Genomic DNA, 25095 nt, shown 5'->3' with positions numbered 1-25095 from the left:
AAAAAAAAAAAAAAAGAAAGAAAGAAAGAAAGAAAGAAAGAAAAAAGAAGCCAGCCAATGTCAAACCTAGGAAATATCTGTATATTCATTATACTATCCTTTTACAGAGATTTAAATTTTTTATGTGCATGTGTGTGCGTCTTAGTGCATGTGGGTACACCATATACCTGCAGATGCCCAAGGAGGCCACAGGAGGATGCCCTGGAGCTGAGATGTGGGTGGTGGGAGTGTACCTGTATGGGCCCTCTGCAAGAGCATTTCTCCTTTCCCTCATTATGCAATTCTTATTGATTTATTTATTTATTATTACTGGGGAGCCCAGGCTGGCCTTGAATTCACTCCACCTACCTCAGCCTCTTGAGTACTGGAATGCAGGCATGAGCCACCGCTCACAGCTTTATCGTAATATTCTTTCTACTTGTTTATTTTCATGTTGGGAATCCAAATTGGGGGGGGGGGCAAAGCCTGAGAGACTGAGAGAAGTGTGAGGCTCATGTCTGTCTCCAGCCTCCAGCGCTCGTCCATGAACCAAGAGGCTAAGTGGAGGGTTGATAATGGCAGGAGAGTGGCCGGGTAGAGGGTGGCCAGATAGAGGCCCTGGGCAGGTGATGTGACACAAACTGGACACCACCAAGGCGTCCCTCACTTGGAGATGTCCCACCAACTACGGCCTGCTCTCCTTGGAGAGGCCTTGTCACAGCCTGAAGACACTTCATGAAGACACCCCACATACTCCATGGATCTTGCCTGCCCTGGCTAGATAAAAGGTCCAAGCTTGGGACCAAGGAACAGAGATGATCTGTTACATGGGCCACCTGACATCTTCACTAAAGTGTCCTCCTTCAGAGTCCATGGAAGTCCTCTCTGGACACCCAACCCTCTCTTACTTGAGACCTGAGAAGATCAGGCCTCAGCCAAAAAAGTGGGGCTGTTTCCATCCCAGCCCTGCCTTCCTAATTCTCCCTCACACTGGGCCAAGGATTCTCTTGTCCCTCCAAAGATGAGGAAACCAGGTACTTCTATGGATATTAAAGATGTTTCTTTCCTAAGCCAACTAGCCATGGCTCTGTGTGTGTGTGTGGGGGGGGGGCAGGGTCCAAAGCTCTTGTCCCAAGCTGTGGCTCCCATGCAAGCTACAGAAGCCTCAGAGGAGGCTAGGGCTCCAGGCTCCAGGATGGGGAGGCATTCACATCTAAAAAGAGTTCATCTTTCAGAGTTCCCAGTTCTGGGCAGGCATAACTGAGGTCATCTCTCTATTCCAGAAGGTATTCTGGCCCAGAAGCCACTATGTTTCCTAAAGGTCACAGTACGGTCTCCTGAGGCCGGAAGACTGGGCAGGAGTGAGCAGACCCTGGGAAGGCTGATAGTAGTGTCCAGAAAGGACTCCTCTGGTGAGGTGTGGCCTCCACCTGCCTGGGGAACACTCAGAGGGGCCAGCCTTGCCTTCTATCCCATCCATCCAGGTTCCGATAGAAGTCAGGCTAGCAAAAGCTGTTTTCCTAGTTTGCAGTTGAAGGTCGGCCAGTGTAGCCAAACTTCAGGACACTGCCCTGCCTCTTCCTCTGGGTTCCCTGTTTGTCTGTCATAGCAGGCCTGTCCCTCAGCTCTAAGAATTTGTACCCTACATCGATCTGAGGTTACTGGTTGTGACATGCTCCTCCAGTGGAGACTCTTGCAAGGTACGACCTCAGACTGTCTGTAGTCTTAGTGTCCCCACCAGCCTGGCACTGGGCACCTGTCTGCTGCCCGGGGGGGGAGGAGCTATGGAAGGCCTTGGGACACAATTTACTTCCTTCTCTGGGACACTGGAAGTTTTCTTTCCTTTTTTTTTTTTTTGGCTTCTCCGCTCAAAGATTTCCCTTCCTAGGCCAAGGCAGGGCCCCATAAACAGAGTGATAAGGCTCTGTGCCTTCCCTGTGAACTCTGCAGCTGCCATTTTATGACTCTGATAACATGTCCCCCCCAAGTCCGGCAACAGCAGGAACATTGGGTGTCCATTCCAGGAGGGAGCAAGTGAGGATGGGGAGAGAATAGCAGGAGCTGGGATCCTCCTCCAGTCCAGGCTAAGTCCCTTCCCCTTGTTTTTTGGACCAAGAGGACAGTGAGTCTCACTACCCATCATGGATGTAACAGTTGAGGCTGGGGATAGTGGAACTGAAGATAAGGTTGGAGCAGAAAGATCAGGAGCAACCAGGGGAGGCTCCGTGGAGGAGGAGCTAGACTTGGCACCTCCGAAGAAGAAGTGGGAAGATGGGATGGTGGGTATTGGAGGGACTGGGCTCAACCTGTTTCTAGATGGACAGCACCTGGGGTCAGAGGCCTCCAGTGGTCCAAAAACCTCTGGCTTATCCAAAATGGAGTAACTGGGGCACAGAGCTGGGGAAGTTGGAGTGTTGCTGGTGTGGCCTGTGACACTGAGGGCCAGAGTCTGATGAAGCTTGGAGTGTGGGGAGGGGCTATGAACAGGAGGAAGGGCAACGCTGGCCAATTTCTCCCAGGGATAGGTGTGTGTGTGTGTGTGTGTGTGATTTCCCAGGGAAGGGTGTGCCAGACACCAGCTAGGTGGAAACAGATTCATGCCCTGATCCCTGCCCTAGTGGAGGTGGTGACAGGGAGGGACTGAGGGACAGACTGCACTAGATGAGCAAGATTCCCCACCTCCTCCAGGCACCCCGCTTGTTTCAGACCAGAATTCACTTAAGGAAAAGACAATCCTGAAGCAACAGCTCCACAGGCCTGGAGCAAAGGGGGGGGGGGGGGGAAGATGACCTCTGTCCAAATGTGGCTGGCAGGGACAGGTGTGGCTCCTGTGGCCTCACTTTGCCCTTCTGTAAAACGGGCTGAGGAGGACTCTGAGTCTTGAGGTCTTCCTTACTCTCAGAGGAGGTGACCAGGCATCTGCCCCATGACCCTGGTGAGTCTGTCACAGCCACAGGAGCACACCCACACACATGTCGGTGTGGGAGGGAGTAGAGGTCGAAGGTAGATCAAACCCTCCTGCTTTTCCCAACACATGCCTGTTACTGACACCTACAGCCTACAGTTAGAGGAGACAGAGCCCAGGAGAGTCTCACCAGATCCCAAGGACCCCTTCCCAGGGTACACGCACTAATGCTGTCTGGGTCTGATGCTGTGCTGTCTCCATCCCACAAGTTCACAAAATACCCAGAGACGCTTGCAGACACTCACAGCCTCCTTCTCACCCGACAGTCTACAGGATCTCCCATCTCACTCGATCGTGCCACCCACAGCTCTCCTCCCCACGAACCCCCTCAGGCACTCATCGCAAGGCAAGTCTGGGGCTCCCTCTCGCCCCCAACCTCTCCACCGCTGCTTGGGATCTCCTCGCGGTGAGCGCTCTAGGCTGAGCTTTGAGGGACCCGGCGTCACCGAGCTCCCACGCCTCTGGGCTAGAGAAGAGAGAAGACGAGAAGCGCGCTCCTGCTGTCCCCCGATAGCCAGATGGTCCCGGATTCGCCGCCCCCGCAGTTTCCCCATCCTTGGGATCTGGGTGGAGGGGCGCACACTCACCGCGGGTCCGAGGGCGCAGGCGAGGGCTCCTGCCAGCACGCAGAGCCAGCGGGCAGGCGGAAGGCTCGGAGGGCGCATGGTCCGCCCTGAGCCCACGGCAGGCAGCCGGGAGCGCCTACGGGGTCTGTGGCTGGTGCAGCGCGGGAGAGTGGCGCGGGCCAGCGGCCCGGGCGCTATGAGGCACAGCTCCAGGCCCGGGGGGGTGGGGGGCGGCGGGGGCTCGTCTGATGGGCGGCGGGGTTAGCCAATGGCGCGACGGAGGCGGTGCCTCGGCGCAGGTAGGGGGCGGAGTCGGGGCCCCGGGGGCGTGAGCACAGAGTCCCGCTAGAGGTGCGGGTCGTCGGGAGCTGCCAGCTAGCGTGCGTCCTCTCGGCTCCGATGCGGGGACGCTGGGCTCGACACCGCCCAGCGTTCCCAGCGTCCGCTCCTTCTCTCCCAACCCCGGGCACGCCCTCAGCCCCCGGCAGTGAGCTTCTCCAGTCGTCTGCTCCCCGGGCTCCAACAGCGGCTTGCAGCCCAGATTCTTGGACGAGAAGGGCCACAGCTTTTCAGGGCTGCAGGCTGGGCTCCGATGGGGTCCCGCGGATCACGCTGCTGGAACCGTCTGAGACAAGGGAGAAGCCGAGGGGAGCGCAGCCGGAGTCAGGGAGTCGACTGGGGATTCCTCTTGGCAGCCCAGGGCAGGGTGCACTTAGAGCTGGATACCTCTCGGCCCGCGCAGCTCGTGAGGGACGCGAAGTCAATGTTCCAGCGCCCCCGCGCGGGAAGCGAAGCCTGTACCCTTTCGTGGGCCCAGACTATCCACAGACCCGTCTTCCCGGAGTCCCCAGGAGCTAGGACCAGGGTGCCAGTGTCCCGCGCCGAGTCTCCAAAATCGGGCGGGCCGGTAGCGGATGATTTGAGGCTGCTCTCCCTCCGACGCTTGTCTCTAGGGCTCGGATTGTTCGGTGCTAGCGTGGGGCGCGGGGTTACCGACTCGGAGCCCTTTGCGTTACTTCTTAGGGAACTGGTGCAGATGGCTTTCCGAGAGCTGGAGTGATCACGGTGAGAAGGTGATGTGGGGGGTGGGGGCTGATGGCGCGGTGGGATAAAAGGTGGGAGGAGGGGCGGAGTTCGGTGCTGAGGTGGAGAGGGCCGCGCGTCCCTACGCGAAGTAGGGTGTGCGATCCGCTTGAAGGAAGTTGGTCTCCAGGCGCTTTCTGGCCAGCAGGGGCGCGGGAATTTCCCGAGGACTCCAGCCTTCCCAACCTGCAACGTGGGAAACTAGGGCTGTGGGCGTGGCCTTGAGGTCGGTTACAGAAAAGTCTGGAAGCGACCCCTGGCCTTCCTCCTTATCCTCCTTCCTAGTCTACCGCACCTCCCTTGTTCTCTCTCCCCCTGATCCTGATCCTAAGCTAGGCCTCTACTACGCACCAGGGCATAGAGGTTAAGAGGTAAGAGGCACTCCCTGCAATTTCTGCTTCCGTATAGAGAATGGGCTAGTTGGCACAGGCCTTTCTGCAGATATAGGGTGTCAGAAGAGAGAACTGTTTAGTAGTTGTCACCAAGCGCTTCAGGGCTAGGATTTCAGGAGCCACTGTGAGCGCAGGAAATCAGGGGTTTGCCTCCCTTGTGGCTATGGGCACACTCCTTTCAGGCCTTAAGCCTCTAATGGGGCAGTGGGGTCCTATCAGCACTTGGGGTGGTATGGTCAAGTCCCAGATGTGAGCTTTGGCTCTCAACCCTGCCCACCCCCGGATGTCACTAGGCAGCTACAGAATATTGGTATCCCATCAGCAAGTGGGGCATGGTGGCACATGCCTGTGATCCCACTGCTCTGGAGGCTGAAGGAGGAGGATTCCTGTGGATTTCAGACCACCCTAAGCAAAACGAGATGGTGCTTCACCTTATGGTCCTGTTAGCATTTTCTGGGGGGGCGGGACGGGGAGGAGGCTTTCAGGTGCTTGGAAGGGAGTGGGAAACCAGACTCCAGTTTGCTACGTGACCTTCACCAGGCAGATGAAGTAAATAGATGAGAGGTAGAGGCCACCGGTGATGATGGCTGCCCTGTCCACTCTGATCCCTCTTGGGCTGGAGGTTGGAAGGCTAGTGCTAGGCTGCAGCTGAGAGCATCAGCAGGACCCCCTGGTGTCTTCCTGGCCTGACCCCCAGAAGAGGAAGATGACTCAGGGAGAATAGATTCTCTTCCAATTCTCTGCTGTTCTTTCTGGTTGTTCCCTGGGGATCCACCCTTCCTTACCATCAAAGGACACAAGAAAAGGAGCAGGAGAATGGCAAAAATAACCTTAGAAATGCAACCCAGGTTACCTCCTGTCAACTGCTGCCTCTTACACAAAGCCTGTGTTCTGAGACACCACCGGGAGGTCAATCTTGTGCCACCCTAGGGGAGCCTTGGGAATCTGAGGAGGAGGCCACTGCTGTTTCCCTAGGTAATAGGAAAGGCTTCAGGAAGGAGGGGACATCCGAAGCAGAGATGGGGGCAGACGGGCTTCACGGGGCCTGGGAAGCAGGTATAAGCAAGGCTGAGGGAGGAGACACCTGAGGCTGAGGGAGCAGGTCCCTGAGGTTTAAGAGAAAGCATCTCAAACTGAGGGAGAAGATCTCCAAGGCTGAGGTGCCAGGTGGTGGTGGTGGTTATCCTGAGAAGGGATTCCTATGTCGCCTGCCTTTGCCTCACAAATCTACATGGGAACAGTCATAGGAGCCTGAGCCACGGTCTGCCCCCATGTCTAAAGCCTTTCTCACTTGAGTCCTGTGCTAGCCTGGTCTCTGCTAGATCCCTGCAACCTGTTCCCAGATTTTGGCTCAGATTCTAGCTGCCACAATCACAGGGGTGCAGCGGATGAAGCGGGGGAAGGGGAGACAGTCACTTGCCATTCCCCGTGACAACAAGCTCTGCAGAAAGAAACTACAGTTACTCATCCATTCCTGTCTGGCTTTCAGCCCGCTGCATCCCCGTGGCGTGTGCCACCCTCTCCTCCTCCAGGCCTGCAGCCACCTCTCAGGATGTCTCAGTCAGTGCCTTGTGTGTAGCTGAGTCAATGAGGAGGAGGAGATTCTGGCGAACTGCAAGGGCAGCGGAGAAACACAGCATGTCCTTGAGCAGCGTCATGGGACTAAGTCAAGGGCAGGTGACAGACATGGCCTGGGGAGACCCTGGAGCAGACCCAGTCACATTGCAGTCTGAGTGGCGGCAGCTTTACCTTCCCTGAGCCTCTGAATTGAAGGGACCAACAGCTGTAGGTCTGTGTCAATGCGGGGTGGTGACAGCAGCTCCCCCCTCCTCGCTGTGTCCCTTCATTGCGGGCTTTACCTTTCTGCCAGAGCCTTTCAACTCCATCCGTAGGTTGGAGGGTGGCAGGGAGGCCTGAGAAGATGTTCCAAGAATATTCTTTTGTTCTTTCTTCTGCTCACCTCTCCCTTATCTACCATCACGTCCGGCTCTGTGGTGAGGCTACACTTGTCACTAATGGGAACATGACCTGTGCCTTCGGAGGATCCTAGCATTGCTTGAGCAGGGGACAGAGGGATCTTGTAGCCCCAGTTAGGAGCTAAGCTCATGGAACTCAGGGGAGGGGACACCTTGAAATGACTGGTGGATGTAGCAGTGAAGCTCGGGGCCCAGTCATGAGATAGCCTCCCTGGCTCCTAAAAGCTGAGGCCTAGAGCTCTGGAGCAGGTTGGTGCCCTGGCACAAGTGTCATTTCAGGTGGTTCCGGGGCAGACACTGAGATGGGACTTGGAGAATGGAATTTTATTGCCTTTTGAACAGTAAAGGAAAAGAAGGCAGGGAATGGGTGAGATCTTTAGGCTATACTATTAGAGATAAAGCAAGATTTCCTCTCCACTCTGCACAACCTCTTTCTTTGAGAGAGTCTCATGTAGCCTAGGATGGCCTTGAACTTACTATATAGCTGAGGATGAGCTTGAACTCCTGATCCTTCTCCTTCATTCCCAGAATGCACATATCACACATGCCTAGGTTATACAGTACTAAGGGTTGGACACAGAGCTTTGTGTGTTCTGGGTAACTACTCTACTGACTAAGATACATTCCCAGCCATAGCAGTCCTTCCTCGAGGCAGGCCCAAGTGATTCACCTCTACATCTACAGAGAGAGAAAACTGAGGCATGGGAAAATGGAAGGAGTTGGGCAGGGTTAGGGTTAGGGTCAGGGTCAGGGTCAGGGTCAGGGTCAGGGTCAGGGGCTAAGGAAAAGACCAGGGTTAGGGTTAGGGTTAGGGTTAGGGGCTGAGGAAAAGGGTTAGGGTTAGGGTTAGGGGTTAGGGTTAGGGGTTAGGGTTAGGGTTAGGGTTAGGGTTAGGGTTAGGGTTATGGTTAGGGGCTGAGGCAAAGAGTTAGGGTTAGGATTAGGGTTTGGGTTAGGGGCTGAGGAAAAGACCCTGGCCCCATCACCACTAGAGCTCTCAATCTGAATAGAAGGATGACTTGAGAACTCCCTTCCTCCAAACTCAGGGGTGAGCAGTCCATCCTCAGGTCCCCCAGCATGAGCGTCATGGTGTAGGAGTCTAGAGATTCTGGAGGGAGGGGTTGCTCCTCACATTTACTGTCCAGTGGCAGCTTCATATGTGCACACAGAATCACCTGTGTCTGTCTGTCCACTAGGCTCACTATCGCTGTGAGGGAACACCATGAGGAAAGGATGTGCTTGGCTTCCACAGCACTGTTCATCAAAGGAGCCAGGACAGGAACTCGAGCAGGGCAGGAGCCTGGAGGCAGGGACTGATGCAGAGGCCATGGAGGGGTGCTGCTTACTGACTTGTTCCTCATGGCTTTCTCAGCCTGCTTTGTTATAGAACCCAGGACCACCAGCTCAAGGATGGTCTCACCCACAATGGATTGGTCCCTCCCTAATCAACCACTAATTCAGAAAATGCCCTACAGTCAGAATTATAGAAGCATTTTCTGAATTGAGGTTCCCTCCTTTCAGATAATTCTACATGTGTCAAGTTGACATAAGACTAGCCAGCATAGTGAATATGAATATAGTTTTAGTAATATCAAGTTTTGGTGGCACCAGCCCTCCGCAGAGATCTAGGCTCTGACCTTCAGGAATCAGGGAGACTATCTCATGACTAGGCTTCACTGCTACATCCACCAGTCATTGCAAGGTGTCCCTTACCCTGAGTTCCATGAGCTTAGCTCCTAAGTGGGGCTACAAGATCCCTCTGTCCCCTGGTCAAGCAATACTAGGATCTGAGAGAGACAGGCTGGAGTGTGTGCTGTCAACAGAAGAAGACAGAGCTAGGAGTAAGGGTCTGGGGTTAGGGATGGGTGCCTAGAACAACAGACAGTACCAAGTGGTCTTCAGAGCTTGTTTCTGCAGCAATGGACCCCTGTTGGGGTTCCCACCCCAGGAGAGCTCAGGGTTACCCTCACCAGCCTACCCCTCTTCCAGCCCTGGGTTCTTGTGAGCTATTGCACAGGTGACTTTGGGCAGAGATTCTGGAAGAGGGATATAGAGCGGATAGGACAAAGCATACATGGAGTTTCAGCAGCATAATTTATTTCACCAGAGATTAATGAGCATTAAATTTTTATTGCTGTCCACTGGAGAAGTGAAAATTCTCATGTAATTCCTAAACAACCAGGAGGAGGAGGAAGAGGAGAAAGAGGATGAGAAAGAAGGGGGTGGAGAGAAAGGGCAGAGGGTAGGGGAGGAGGAAGGAGAGGGGAAGGAGGAGAAGAAAGCAGATGAGGATAAAAAGCTAAATGACTCTTACAGCCCAATAGAAGACTGTATGTATGGGAGAGTTAAACTGAGATTAAACCATCTATAGAAGCAAAAAAAATTAGAGATTAGGGATAGTTTTAAGTTTCAATCAATATAGACAATTGAAGGAATGAGAATTTAAGAAGGAAGAACAAAGATCAGCCAATAAAGCATGCGCATATGAGGGATTCGTTGTAATGGCTTACACACGGGGCAGGGTGGTCCACGAGCTGCGAGTTAAGGACTATACCTCCTCAATCTGGAGACTGAATCTCCCAGCAGCCCCAAATCATGAACATCTGAACGCTCCTGACTGCTCACTGCGGTCTGAGTATGGAGGGAGCAGACTTGCGCTTAGCACAGCCGAAGCCCCAGGTCTCCCTCGTACCTTCTTCATGAACACTCGCTCCACAATCTGAGAGCAGGTTTATCTTCATTTTCTAAAGTTCAAGTTCATTTTGACTTTATCTTTTCAATACATTAAAACAACAACAAAAGTAACTTCAGCCTTTCTTGGCCTCTGGGTGGTTTGCATAGGGCAACTCAAGCCCATCTGACCCTTCCATGGCTGGTGCCAAGACCTGTATTAGCCAGGAGTAAGATCCAGCAAGAGCAGAGGCTGACACTTTAGGGCCTGAGAACCGTGGGGAGGTAGAGGGCTGGTGTCCAATGTATGAGGCTGCTGACCTCCTGAGGCAGGGGAAGGAAGCAAGTCCAGTGCTTCTCAAGGAAGACAGTCTGAGGGCTTACAGAGAAGTCCCCCTCTGCTCTTGTGTTCCTAGGCTTGGCACTCCAAGTTCCTGACCTGGACAGGAAATGTCTTTCGCCACTTCTGCCTTTCTCCGGCTGCAGTCTCCCTCTGGGGTAGCATGTTGTCTAGCCAAGACAGGAACCATCACATGTGGTTGCAAAGCTGGGCCCTACGAGCCACCCTCCCCACCTCCTTATTCCCCTTAGGCTGTTCTGAAGGAGTACTATCCCTAGCAAGGAGAGAGCAGATCTAGGGGGCCTGGAGTATGGGGGCATCAGGGGCCTCACATTAGAGCTGCTGGGTGACCTAGCTGCTGGGTGGGGCTCCCTGTCCAGGGCTGGGAGGCGGGCCTGGAAGACAGAGACTTCGAAGCAGAGAAAGAGAAATGAGGATGTGGTGATGGGGAGGAGGACTGTGAGCAGAGGATGGGAACTTGGGAAGGAAACACAGCAGCAGCTGGATGCTGGAGCAAGGGGCTTGGAGGGGACTTGTCTGTCCTTCCTTCCTACTCTGCATTCTGCCCAGGTACCTGCATCTCCACTAGCTGCACGCATCTGTTTTCTGAGAACCTTTAGCGTCTCAGAACCTATGCATACTCTGCATTCACGGTGTTGGGTTGAATATTCATATTGACTTGTGTATGTGTGCATTTGTATGTATATTTAGCACTTACTGCCGCTGCCTGGTATGGCAGCAGACAAAGGGGTGTGTGTGTGTGTGTTCGAGCACGCACGTGTTCGCGCGTGCACGTGTGCGTGTGCATGAATGCGCACCCTCAGAAGCTAAATGGGTGAACCAGACTGACTTCAGATTTGTGACATGTTTGATTTTAAGGCAATGCTTGGGATCCTTTATGCTTTTGACCTACCACAGTCCATTCTGTGACCTGGGTGAGGTTTTGACCCACAGTTTAAGGAAGGATGAGAGCTCTCTCTGAAGGATGAGAGCTGCGGAGAGGCTGCCTGCCACCAAACTGCACCAGGCAGTACTCCTGTCAGCAATGGTGAACCGTGAAGATTCCTTCTCAGCTCTAGTAGTCATTATTTAACCCTCAATTTTCCTTCCCTGCCATACAATGCTTTTAAAAATTGTTGCTTGTTTGAATAAGCTTCACCTGTTAGACAGAGCCCTGGACAGGGCCTCTTACAAGCTCTCTCTTCATCTTCTTCCTTAACGGACAGAAGTTGGTGACTGCCTCCCTCGGCTGTCATTTAACCTCCCTCCCTCTCTCTCTCTCTCTCTCTTCCTCCTCCTCCTCCTCCTCCTCCTCCTCCTCCTCTTCCTCTTGCTTTATTTCAGATAGGGTTTCTTTGTGTAGCCTTGGCTGTCTCGGAACTCACTCTGTACAAACCAGGCTGGCCTCCAACTCTGAGATCCACCTGCCTCTGCCTGCCAAGTGCTGGGATTAAAGGTGTGTACCACCACACCCAGCTTTAACATCTTCATTTGAGACTGATTATCTTAAGACACCAGTGATGCTATCACCTTTGACCCTGAAAGAGCTCACAGACCCTGAGCACCTTGATCAAAAAGACTCTAGCTGCCTGACTAGCTGCTCTGGCCTCCTGCTCTTCTGAAGATCTCCCAGAGCCTCCCCTAGCTTGAGTGCCCATCACCCAGGGATTCCCACGCACCCCTCCCCCAAAGCTGGGAACCACCCTGTTTAATACAGCAAACTGTTTCCTCTCCCCAGCCCAATTTCTAGTCTCCCTCCTACTTAAACATGGTCCCAGCTCTTACCGGCTTCTAAGATGCCATTTAATCCTTTGTGATTCAGAACATTTTTCATTTCGTTCCATTGCTGAGACAAAAGCTGCAAGAGGACAGGGACACACAAACACCACTTGAGTTCCTGGACTGCTGCATTATCCTCAGCCAATCACATTTACGAGGTAAATGGTGCATCTTAGTAGGACCCAGTGCCAACTGTGTCCGCAGGTTTCGAAGGTTGCCCCAGCTCAGGGGGCGTCTCCTGGCTAGCCCTCTCTTTTGGCCTTCAGTGCTTCTTCCTATGTGGGTAGTGAGGACCAGGACCTCCTGTGAGGAGGCAGCTCATACTCTTACCCCAACGCAGCTCTGCCTTGACAGGTCCTTCTCGGAGCATCCCCACCCTGCCCCCAACTGCCCAGTTAGGTTCTGAGTGGGGATCTGTGTCAGCTTTGCCTCTAGGTGGATGGAGGGGCTCTCACTGGGCGTGGTAGACCCACAGTGGATGTCTGGTTAAGGGAGAAGGAGCTTGAAAAGGGGTTGGGCTGGGACTTTTTCTCAGTGGTGTTCTCTTTGTGACTGGCCCAAGGCCAAGTCTCTCTCATGACTGCAGGCTAATCCCCAGGTCCAATCTCAGGCCTCCCTCCACCCATGACTCCGAGTTCACTTCTGACCCCAGCCTGACCTTTGACCTGATTACAGGCTCCAATTTAGATGGACCCCTGATCCCGATAGTGAGCCTTTCGGTCCACATTGACCCATGATCCCAGAACCACACCTGGCTATGATCCCTCTACTCAGCCTGACTTCTAACCCTGGTACCCTGGCTGCCGCCCAGCCCACAGGCCTGGTATGGGATCTCATAGGGTTCAGCTGACTCCAGCAGGCAGCAGTAGCTGAGCCTGAGCCCACCTCACTTAGAGGGAACTAGTAGCCCTAGTTAGAAAGGCTCTGGGAGCACCTAGGGGGAAATTAACTGCCTTTTCTCTGGCTGTCCATCCTGTCTCTGCGGCTCCCCATGAAGCAGGCACTGCCTACTTGGTAATGGCCCTGTAGGCCAGGTGCCAGAGGAGGGAGAAACTAGCCGGATAAGCCCGCACCTCTGTTTGCACAGGTCTTGGTAAAAATAGTCTCATCTGCGCACACCGTGTCATTTCCTCCACGACCTGGACGGTGCCCCAGGCCCAAGACACTTGCCAGCTGTTCCTGCCCCGAGGCTTCTTTTTGTCTGAAATAGCACAGGACACAGAGGGGCCTCTCTCAGCCCTGCTCAGAGCCACCCTCCCAAGACCTGCATCCCAGGTGTCTGGTTCTCAGATGTTAATTCCTGCTGTTTCAGCATTCTCTGTGGTCTTTCATCATGCTGACTCTAGAGAGTCACCACAATGGATTCGGGTGACATCCAAGGAGTAGTAGGCAGAACACTGAGACAGGAGCCCCCTGGGTCCTCAGCACCCTACCAGGCGTCTCCCTGCTGGCTCAGGAATAAAGAAGCGAAGCCGTAGCTTTACAGTGTTCATTGGTCTCTACCACACTCGGTTGAAACTGCGTCCCAACGAATGCAGCAACTAAAAATGTCCTGTGTGTCCCTGAGGGACACGAGTCACCCAGGCAAAGAGACAGAGGCCACACCGGGTGAGAGGAAGCACAGAATACAGAGGCCGCACTGGGTAGGAGGAGGCATGGCATACATATGAACACTAACACCCCGTCCTTGCTATACTTTAATTTTCTCATTTTCTTCTCCTGTATATGTGTGCACATGGAGGCCAGAACCTACTCTCGGTTTCACCCTTCAGGACCTGTGCATCTTCTTTTTTTTATATTTTATTTTATTTTTTGCTGACAGGCTCTGTCACTCATTGACTTAGCCAGGCTGACCAGGCGGTTAAGCCCGGGGGAGCTGCCTGCCTCTCTCCATCACTGGGTTCCAGTGCTTAGCACCACACTTAGCTTTTTTCTCTGGGTTCTGGGAATCAAACTCAGGTCTTTATTCTTGTGCAACAAGCACTTTACTGATGGAGCCGTCTTCCTAATTCAACAACACCCTTTTTTATAAGGCTATATTGGATTGAGGCCCACCCTATAATCTCACTTGAACTTGGTTACCTCACTAAAGGCTGTTTCCAAATGCCACCACGTTCTGAGATCCTGAGGGCCAAGCAAGAATCCAACATATGAATTCTGGGAGAATACATTTCAACCCACAATAGTTATCTGATTTAGCAAATGACCTTAAGATGGGATAGTTTTTTGTTTGGTTGTTTGGTTGGGTTTTTTTTTTTTTTTTGGTTGTTGTTGTTTTGTTTTTTGTTTTTGTTTTTGTTTTGGTTTTGGCCAAAGACAGGGCTTCTCTGTATAGCCTGGATAGCTTTAATAACCCATTGTGGGCTTCTGTGGACCAAGGTGACTTCTAGCAGTGTCAACTGGAGCCTCCTTGCCTCACTCGGTAGGTGGATGTTGGTGGTCTTCTGGGGGAGAAGCCGCATGGAAGATACATTTCCAAGATGACTCACTCACATGCCTGTTGACAGAAGGCCTCTGTGTTCCCACACCACAGTGGGGGAGGAGGCACCAAAGGGTGTCAATGCTCAGAGAAGACACTTGTCCTCACGGCCACAGTTGGCTACCACTTCTGCTTTCCAGTCAGAAGAAGAGAGGGCATGCCTTTTCCTAGGAATGAGATGGCTTGGAAGTTCACAGCAACCTCTTTTGGTGTCTCACTTGCTGGGAGTGCTCACATGGCCCCCTGTGGCTGAGAAGTGCAGCCTTTGTAAGGGACTGAAAAATCTCTTGCCTGAGGAAGTCACAGGCTTACCGGCACAGCTACTGTGCAGTTTCACTATATAGACATAATGTGCCAGTCAAATTGCCTTCCAGACACCTGCGCTCACGCCCATGGGTTGGTGCGCTGTCAGCTTCGGCCAGAGAAGCTTGTTTTCCAATGGGCAGCAAGCAGTTCCTGGAGGGACACGGAACTGGCCAGACTGCTGAGAAGAAGTGTAGTCAGTGGTGTTCAGCCATAAATAGGACAGATATGTTTATCACCCCTCCGAGGCTCGGGGGACACTGTAGAAGGGAGGGAAATGTCAGAGCTGGAGGGAGGGGTGGGGTGTTGTGGAACACGTTCTGGGCATGGCCTAGCTGTTGCACTCTTGAGGTCAAAAGGTGGTGACTAGCTGAACAAGATGGCACGCCTGTCAACATTTCCTCTCAGTCTGAGAAGGGGCTGCCCCTCCCTGAGGCATTATAAGCAACTAGTGTTTGCTGGGAAGGATGTTTTCTTCAGGAGTGTAGCCACTGGTAGGCTGCCTGCACTCCTGTTCTGGTTTCTCTGGTGGCTGAAGTTGGGACAGGAGACAGGAGTCCAAGTTCACAGTGGCTTTGGGCTTCAGAGGACTAGACGAGGGAGACATGCAGGGTGCTGTGGAGTCTGCCTGGGAGAGGTTCAGCAAGGGCTGAAGAAATCTCCCAGAAAGAGCTGGAATCTGAGACGTCAATCCTGGGCTCCTGTGTAGGGACATCTTCCTTGCACTTCCTGGTCACAGCCGCCTCTACGAGCTGAGATGGTAGATCTCATCCATCTCGTGTAGATGGATGAATGGAGAACCCCATGGGCTGTTGCAACAGGACCCCTAAAAGAATGTTCAGTTATCTCCCATTCCATGGCTGTCACAGCAGGGCCACAAAGCGCCTGCTGGGCCATTGAAGAATTAGGGACCATCTGGCATCTTGATATAGAGTTGAGCAGTAGGATGTGTCAGCCTTTGCCTTTCTGGAACAGGTACCATAAATTTACTTTAGTGGATGGCAAAGGGCAATTCTACACCCTTTCATCAGCTTGAAGGACAACCAAGTGCTCTCACTCCAGACTTGTCCTCTGGGAGACCACGGCGTGTGGTTCCTAGCCACTACCAGACCCAGTCTAGAGAGGAGCAGCTTGTGCCTCCAAAGCTCTTCTTCCTATTATCCTCATGCCAGGAGCCCTTCTCCTGTTCAACTGAATGCTACGCAGAGAAGAAACATGCAATAACTGGAGCTATACTTACAGGCTCCTTAAAGCGGGAGTGAGGATACAGAATGCGGTAGAGTTCTTTTCTAGGCTACCCACACAACCTTGCTCCCAGTCCTCCAGCTGCTTTGAGTGAGAATCTGTCTTAGCTACAGGATTTCTCCTTCCCTTTTCTTGGGGGATATCTCTCTATGGCAGAAGCTTTGACCTGCTCAGCCATGGGTCTTCCGAAGCCTATGGATTCATGATAGAATTCATTTATTATCACTGCTGTAAGGAGTCAGACTTTGGGGCTTACATGTGTCAGGCAAATGCTCTATCCCTGAGCTGCATCCCCAGCCCAGCATGTTTTTAAACACACAACAAACCAGACATAAAGGATGACAATTGATTGAGAGATAGCTAATAAAGACATTAAAAACAGGGCTGGAGAGTTGGCTCAGAAGTTAAGAGCACTGGTCATTCTTGTGGAGGACCTGGTTCAATTCCCAGCACCCATGTGTTGGCTCACAACTGTCTGCAACTCTCTAGTTCCAGGGGATCTGATGCCCTCTTCTGGCTTCCATGGGTGCTGTACACATGTAGTACACAGACATACATGAAGGCAAAACACTCATACATAAATAATAAAATAAAAGTTTTAAAAACTTAAAAATAATGAAAAGTAAAATTTGATCTTGTAGGTGCTTGGGGAATTCCACACTCCAAAGTGACTTCTTAAGAAACTGGGGGGCTAGAGAGATGGCTCAGAGGTTAAGGGCACTGGATGCCCTCCCAGAGGCCCTTAGTTCAATCCTCAGCAACCACATGGTGGCTTGACAACCATCTATAAAGAGATCTGGCGCTCTCTTCTGGTGTACATGTATACATGAGGTAGAACACTATACATAATAAAGAAATTAATTTATAAAAAAGAAGAAGAAGGAGAAGGAGAAGGAGGAGGAGGAGGAGGAGAAGAAGGAGAAGGAGAAGGAGAAGGAGAAGGAGAAGGAGAAGGAGAAGGAGAAGAAGAAGAAGAAAAAGAAGAAGAAGAAGAAGAAGAAGAAGAAGAAGAAGAAGAAGAAGAAGAAGAAGAAGAAGAAGAAGAAGAAGAAGAAGAAGAAGAAGAAGAAACTGTGGACCCAGGGTGAGTAAATCTGAGTCTGGGTTAAACCTGAGAACACAGGGGGCTTTTCATACTTTACAGTGACTTCAGCCACAGCTGCAACCCAGGATGGAACCCACCCTTAGCCTGGGTCAGGGTTATTGGTGCTTGCAGGTTTCACATCCTGCACAGCTTCAGAGAAGCTGCAAAGACTGGGTGGGAACTGCCTCTGACTATGGGTAAGGCCCCAAAGCATGTAGGTTTCCACAACTCATAGAAAAAGCTACAGGCCCAGGCAGGGGGGCCCTTAGCATTGAGACGATATTTGGCCCTCAAAGGAAGACTTGAGGCAGAGCCTTAGGGCCTAAATACCACCACAGGGGGAAATGGCACGACACCCTTAACACTCGAGATGGCAAAAGAGCTACTATTGAAAAGAAAAAGGGACTCAAGTGTACGGCCATACCACCCTGAACACGCCCAATCTTGTCTGATCTTGGAAACTAAGCAGGGTCGGGCCTGGTTAGTACTTGGATGGGAGACCATCTTGGAATACCGGGTGCTATAAGCTTAAAAAAGAAAGAAAGAAAGAAAAAGGGACTCAAATTTTAAAACTACAAAATATAAAAGAGAAACTCAAGCAGCTAACTTCAGATGTGCAAGTCTCCGCACAGAAATATAAACAATATGAAAAACCAAGACCAGTCTCCTCCACAAACAAAACCCTAATGACCACATCCATGAAAATGACCCAGAGAAACTATCAGACAAAGAACTCAAAAGACCGATTACAAGTATGGCCAGACAACTCAAAGAAGTCATAAGTATACTCCAAGAGAATGAAAACAAAAAAGAGGAATGAAATAAAGCAACCAATCCAAGATAGACAAAAAAGAATTCTACAAAGATATGGGCTTGCTGAAGATAGCCCAAACTGATGTGGACTTGCTGAAGATAGCCCAAACTGAAAAATGCTGGAAGTGAGAATTTCAACAAGACAGATAAAACCCTCAACAGAATACCTTACCGACAGAGAGGGTCGTGCCAAAAACAGAACCTGGGATGGACCTGGGCCACTTGATAAAGAGAATCACTCTTAAATATATACAAAACACACATTTCACGAAATATGAACAGAAAGTGGGAGAACTCTGGGATGCCAGGAAAAGTTTTGGGTTATGGGCAACATATATATAGCATATACATCGTGCCACAGCAAAGGCATCAAGACTGTTTTCAATAAAATTGTAGAAAAATTTCCAAACAGAGAAAAAGATGCCTGTCTAGGTTTAAGAGGTCTATAATCACACCAAATAGAAAAAGAATAGGAAAGGAACTTTCCATGACATTGTCAAAACATTAAACCACAGAGTAGAGAACGGGTATTAGCGTCACGAGGAGGAGGAACGGATGGAGAGAAGGCTCAGCAGTGGACGGCACTGCTGCCCTTATGACAACTGGGGATCAATTCCTAGCACCAACATGATGACTCACAACTGTCTTGTGATAGCACTAATTCCAAGGGGATCCAACACCCTAATTCCAGGGGGATCCAACACCCTCTTCTGACCTCTACAGGCACTGCATGCATGTGGTGCTCTCACATACATACAGGAACGCTTACATACATAAGATTAAATAAATAAAAAAAAATTTAAATGTTTCAAGAGAGAAAGTTCAAGTAACTTATAAAAGTGGTCCTGTCAGACTAACACTTGATCATGTGACATAAACTTTTAAAACCAGAAGGACCTGGAAAGATGTGTTCAAAGTTCTAGAAGACTATAACTGCCAACCTAGACTATTATACCTAGCAAAATTCTCCATTAAAATCGAAGGAGAAATGAAAACTTTCTGTGATAAAAATAGGTTAAAGGAATTCACAACTACTAGCCCAGCTCTACAGAATCTATTTATAGTAATATTCAGTCTGAAGAAAAGAATAAACACATCAAAGAGGTCACAGGGAATAAATAAACAAGTCCAGAAGAGTTGATTCAAAGAGATCTAAGAAAACACCACAAGACAACAGGAATTAGTATGGATGTTTCTATTATAACTCTTAATATTAATAGCCTCAATTCCCCAACAAAGAGACACAAACTAACAGACTGGATTAAAAACAACATTTATGTTTGCTACCTCTAAGAAACACACACTCATGACCAACTACAGACCCACCATAGAGTGGAGAATAGGAAAATGTATTCCAGGTAAATGGAACTAGGATACAGGCAGGCAGAGCATTCTAAGATCTGACAAAATAGATCTCAAACCAAAACTCTGAAGAGATAGGGACATTCACTTTACACTCACTAAAGGAAAAGTCCATCAATGGGGTATTACAGTCCTAAACACATACAATCCTAAACACGGGGAGGGGGCACCCAACTTCATAACAGAGACACTGAAATAAAAAACCACACAACACAGATTGCCCCCAACTCAGTGAGAGTAGATGAGTTCAATACCCCGCTCTCATCAGTAGACAGGTCATCTGGAAAAAACTAAGCATAGAAACGTTGGATATAAATGACATTATCGGCCAGGCAGTGGTGGAGCACTGCATGCCTTTAATCCCAGGACTTGGGAGGCAGAGGCAGGTGGATTTCTGAGTTTGAGGCCAGCCTGGTCTACAGAATGAGTTCCAGGACAGCCAGGGCTACACAGAAAAACCCTGTCTTGAAAAACAAAAATGAAAACAAAACAAAACAAAATGACATTATCAATCAAATGGACTTAACAGACATCTCTCAGTTACTTTTCTGTTGCTGTGATTAAAAAACCATGACCAAGGCAATTTATAGAAGAAAGCATTTAATTTGGCCTTTGGTTGCAGCTAGACAGAGTCCATGGTAGAGGAATGAAGGAACAGCCAGGAGCTTGACATCTTAACCTATAGCCAAGAGGCAGAGAGAGCAAACTGGAAATCTCAGGAGTCTTTTGAAACCTCAAAACACACTCCCAATGATGCCCCTCCTCCAGCAAGGCCTTCCCAAACAGTTCCACCAACTTGTGAACAAGTATTCAAATATATGAGCCATGGGGCCATTCTCATTCAAATCACTACATCTATGTAACATTCCACCCAAAGACCAAAGAACACACATTCTTTTAGCAGTCTATGGGAATTTCTCCAAAACTGACTGCATATTAGAACTCAATGCACGCCTCAACAAATATAATCCTACACCCCCCCACACACACAGACAGCACTAAGTCAACTCAGTGACTTTAAAAAACAAAACAGAAGAATGTGGGGGTGGGGGGAAAGGTGGGACAGGGAAGGAGTTGGAGGAGATGGAATGGGGGAAGGGATTTAATCCAAGCACATTATATACGTGTCTAAAAAACTCAAACAATCACATTAAAAATTTTGGTTATATATGTGTTTCTTTTCCATGTGGCACATAGCACAACCCAGCAGCAGGGTAAGAACCAGTGATTTGCAGACAAGGTGGCCCCTCCTTTTACGTTTTGTGGTCTTGGTTACCTGACTGTGTCATGCCTCGGGGATCAGTGACCCTTCTTCTGACTTAGCTCCAGGCCAACAGCCACTCAAAGCTGTGTCATGACATCCACGTGGTCCATCTCGTTTCCTCTTTTGGCGGGCATGTTGCCATCTCGCACCACCTGAGCAGGAGAAAGAGCCAGAGTGTGGAGGAATGAGGCAGGCAAAAAGACAAGAGCCAGGTGATGTTTATACAGCTCATTGTTCTCTTGTTATTGCTAATGTCTTAGTGTGCTTTAGAAATTAAACTTTACTAGAGGTATGTGAGGCCAGGTGTGCATGGCTCTAAGGTATTCCATATTGAGGGACTTCATTTGCCACGCCCCCTCCGTGTTGACTGCCATTGCACCCTGTTGTGCAAGTAGACACCCCCACCTGTCCAGCAGCACTCAGGAGGCATAGATTGATAACTTATGCCTAAAAAAGGGAAAGGTGTAAATCGATCAATATAGATTGGGGACATGTTGAGTGCATTGTCAGCTTACAACCATAACAGAAAACGAGGCCTGAGGATTTACCCAACACACCAGACCATAAGGAGTGCAGTGCCTCACCTATGTCCTACCGCTGTGCAATGGTCCCATGCTGGCCCTCTGACCTCACAGGGTGCATGTCAAGGGACTAACAGGCAGAGAACTAACTCCCAGTGGCCTCTGCAGCTCTGTTCTTCAACTCGACCCCACAGCTTAGGGTATGATCTAAGAGTTAGTATTTGCAATTAAGGTGGGGATAAAATAAAATGTGATTTCCAGTAGCCAGACATCAAGGGAAATCTGAACTACTTGGTCAGTCTCAGCCAATGAAGTCAACGTAGCTTAAATGTTTACTGTCATCCACCAACTGTTGACACTGTAGAATGTCTATGGCTCAGCAAGCTCATTGTAGTGTGTGAGTTTAGTCCTCTCCATGGGGAGCCTTGCACTGCACCCCTGTAGAATAGGGGTGCTGCTGGAGAGATGCCAGCAAACGACCCTGAGACACTCTCACTAGTCATAATGAGGTGAGGCTGTTGGAGATCTCCACTGATCACAAAATCACAGCTCTGGCTGATGTCATCTTTCAAGTAGGAGAAAATGCTAAATAAAGTGGCCATTTTCCCACTCAGACACGGGAACTTCATTTTATTTGGGTGTTTCATGAGGTTGGTGGACCAGGGCTAAAGTCTTATGTATGAATGTGACTTAAAGCTGGCTGCCTTCTCAGGCCTCAGGGATCCAGTTAGAGAGCCTTCTCCTGCCAGGGCTGGTTGCTGCTGAGCCCAGGGGTTTGTGAACCTGATCTGCCAGCACGTGGAGTTGGTCTACGGATGTTCTATGAGACCTTGGAGAACAACAGGGTGCACCAGCCTTAACACAGGAGCGTTGGCTTCAGGGGAAAGGTGGGGTACAGTTGGAAGGAAGGAGCTGTCTCCTGAGCAGGGACTGGGAGGTCCCTGACTCTGCCTGGAAGCAGAGCTCTCACCCTAAAAGACAGAGAGCAGCATCCTCTTGCTGGCTCATCTTGCCCTGGATGACTGAGAATGGTTTGGTGGGAGCTCTGCACCCCAAATAGAGAAGAGACAGAAGGAGCCCTTGTATGGCCGAGCTCTTTGTCTTGACTGAAGGTGGGAAGCAGCCAGGCAGGAGCCATGAGAAGGAAGACAGCTCCCTCCAGATATCGGCTGATGCCCAGGTTTCAGAACACTGCACAGAAGCTCCCGCTTCTATCTTGCACCACTCTTAGAGGTGTGCATGGAGGTGCACTTTCTCCTTGCCAGCTTGCTTTCCTCATATGCTAACTTTCTGAGCCACCCATGGTGGGTCTCTGGATCTCACTCTGCTCCATTCTTCTGCCTCAATCCTAGGTAGCCTGGTAATGTCTTGAATGAGGAAAAGGAGGATAGGAAGTACATTCAATCAATGGCTATGACTGGCCCTTATACTCAGCTCCATTGTCAATCCTGGGCCGTTGTCCCAACTACTGTGAAATCCTGCTGGTTTCTAGGTCAAATGCCTATGGTGGACTTGAGACTCTGAGGGCTGATGATTCCCGGCATGGAGGGTGTCCTGAACTCTGCCTTCCAGGAATGACATGGCATTGCTGTTTGAAAGTCAGAGTTGCAAGGATTACCCACAGGAACTCTTAATCAATAGAGACTGTTAACATTCCCTTTGGGGCTGGTGATGGGGGCTCAGTTGGTAGAGTGCTTGCTTAGCATGCTTGAAGCTCTGGTTTGATGTTAGCATTCATAAACTGGGCATAATAGTGCATGCTTGTTACCCCAACTCTGAATAGGCAAAAGGGTCAGGCATCAAGGGTTATCCTTGGATGCATATTGAGTTCAAGGCCAGCCTGGGCTACATGAAACTCTGCCTATAAAACCAATGAGTGGAGGCTGATTTGAGATGATAACCCAGTGGTTTAAAGCATTTGCTGCTCTTACAGAGGACCTGGGTTCAATTTCTAGCACCCACATGGCAGCTCACAACTGTATAAATTGACATGTCTGCTTTGTGGTGTGTTAAAAGGAAGGTTTTTATTGCAGATATACAAGAGAAAACAGCCAGAGGCATCTGGAAGAGTCCAGGGGAGAGACAGAAAGTAGACTGAACATGGCCAGCAGCCTGGACCTGGACATGAGAGAAGCAGGAGCAGAGCTGAGCGAGGATAGAGGGAGAAAGAGAGGAGGAGATAGGGAGATAAAAATAGAGAGCAAGAGAGCGCATGAGAGAGGGACACACACACACACACACACACACACACACACACACACCAGAGAGACAGAGACAGAGAGAGACAGAGACACACACACAGAGAAGGAGACACACAGAGAGAGGGACACACACAGAGAGACAGACTGACAGAGACAGACTGACAGAGAAAAAGAGACAGACTGACAGAGAGAGACAGAGGCACACAGAGAAAGAAAGAGACACATAGAGATGGGGACACACACAGAGAGACAGGTACATACACACAGAGATAGAAAGAGAAACACATACATACAGAGAAAGAGAGACAGGCAGACATACACACACAGAGACAGAGACACACAGAGAAGGAGAGAGACAGAGAGACACACACACAAAGAGATAGAGACACACATACAAACAGAGAAAGACACACACAGAGACACACACACCCAGAGAGAGAGAGAGAGAGAGAGAGTCCAAAATAGGCTTATAAGGAGAATGAATAGTCAGGTGGAGGGGGAAGCCCAAGATCTGGAGAAGTTTAAGGAAGGGCAGGCCAGGGCTAGCATGGACTCTGAAATGTGTAACAGGCACTTGTAGTACTGAGGGAGGCTTGAGGCCAGCATGCGCTTTGGTGTGCTAACAGACACCACAAATAAGCATTTGTCCCTTCTACTAGTGAAATGGCTTCTGTTGGTGGAGGGGAACCAGCTTCACGAGTCTCTGAGGGATGCTGACTCTTGTCTAACTGCCAGAATTTGGGAAATGGAGCTTCCTTTGAACCTAACAATAACCATCTGCAATTCCAGTTCCAGGAGATCCAACACCTTCTTCTGACCTCTGTGAGCACCAGGCACACATGTGGTGCACCTACGTACATGCATGCAAAACACTCAAGCACATAAAATTAAACAAATACAAATCTAAATTTAAAAAAAAACCAAGCAAGCCAAAAGACATCAGAGTCCAGCCTCTACCAGGCCATCTATCACAGCAGGGAACCCCCACCAGCTGCATGTGGCACCCACCAGGAGGTGCTTGGGGAAGCCCCAGCAGCGGGAGACCAAGGTCCATGGTGGGAAGTCACTGTCTTTCCACTGGTGTGGACTTTGTGCAGATGCAGACTCTTTGCTCTTGTAAGTAACCCCACTAGCTCGCCAGGCATCCCAGGCCAGACTTGAGAGAAATTGTTTCTTTGTCATCTCTCTCTAACTGGGGTAAATAGACAAATAGAATCACACATACACACACACACACACACACACACACACACACACACACACACACACACACACACACACACTGCTGCTCTATCCCAGTGGCATGGGGTCAGAATCCTGCCTGGGGGTCTGGCAGTGGCTGAGGAATGGGCTCCCTGGGGACAGGAAGAATTCCTTGGGCATGGCTGCTGCACCTGCTCCCAGAGTTCTTCTCACGTCCTTACAGCCCTGTGTGAGAATTGACCCTTGGCTCCTGGGACTCATGGCCTTGTCCTAGTGACCATGGCCATGTGCAATCTTGGAACCTTCCTCAGAGACCTCTGATGTCACCTCTGAACCAGGGAGACCTGAGGTGTTCCTCTGTTACCACTGCCTCCATCAGAGTCCCAGGAAACACTCTGGAGGGTTTTCAGTGACAACAGCTGGAAGTGGCCTCAGGAAGCAGAGAGGAAACAGAGAAGACAGCCATGGGTGGTTGTGGGGCAGATCAGCATCGTGGGTTACCTGTACCTACTCCCCTGGTTCCCTGGGGCCTTTGGAAGACTTCCTTGGTATGGACATTAAAAGACCCCAAATAAAGCTAAGCTTCAAAAAGGCCAAAAATGAAAATCAAGAAATTCCTCACTCTTAGCCATCAGACCCTGACTGCTTGAGTCACAGCCCAGTGATTGTGATACCCCCAAACCCAACTCATAAGAGCTCCTGGTGTCTCCCTGAAAATGACCTTAGAAGATTTACCTCAAGACAGTGAGTGCCACCTCTTATCTGTCCAAATAGGATTCTACATGACAGCCCAGGAGACAAGGCCAGGAAACTTAGTGATTGTAAAAGATCTCTCTCTCATTCACTCTCTCTCTCTCTCTCTCTCTCTCT

General features: G+C 50.3%; 1 protein-coding gene and 1 pseudogene across 2 annotated transcripts in view; one reads left to right on the top strand and one right to left on the bottom strand.

Moving 5' to 3' along the window:
* Vipr1 (vasoactive intestinal peptide receptor 1) overlaps window positions 1-3754 on the bottom strand; it is a 30696-nt gene extending 26942 nt beyond the window's left edge. The window contains exon 1 of one of the 2 annotated variants that reach the window (XM_031344547.1): window positions 3532-3754. In XM_031344547.1, the coding sequence (XP_031200407.1) occupies window positions 3532-3609 (78 nt within the window). In that variant the 5' untranslated portion in view covers window positions 3610-3754. The remainder of the gene's footprint in view (window positions 1-3531) is intronic. The other variant, XM_031344546.1, reaches the window with a different exon arrangement.
* Window positions 3755-17271: 13517 nt separating this feature from the next.
* On the top strand, window positions 17272-17390 carry LOC116074028 (annotated as a pseudogene).
* The last annotated feature ends 7705 nt before the right edge of the window (window positions 17391-25095 follow it).

The sequence above is a fragment of the Mastomys coucha genome, unplaced genomic scaffold (genome assembly GCF_008632895.1).
Source record: "Mastomys coucha isolate ucsf_1 unplaced genomic scaffold, UCSF_Mcou_1 pScaffold23, whole genome shotgun sequence".
In the NCBI taxonomy this organism is placed as follows: Eukaryota; Metazoa; Chordata; class Mammalia; order Rodentia; family Muridae; genus Mastomys; species Mastomys coucha.
The sequence above is the reverse complement of the archived record's forward strand: the minus strand, read 5'-3'. Positions and strand labels throughout refer to the sequence as shown.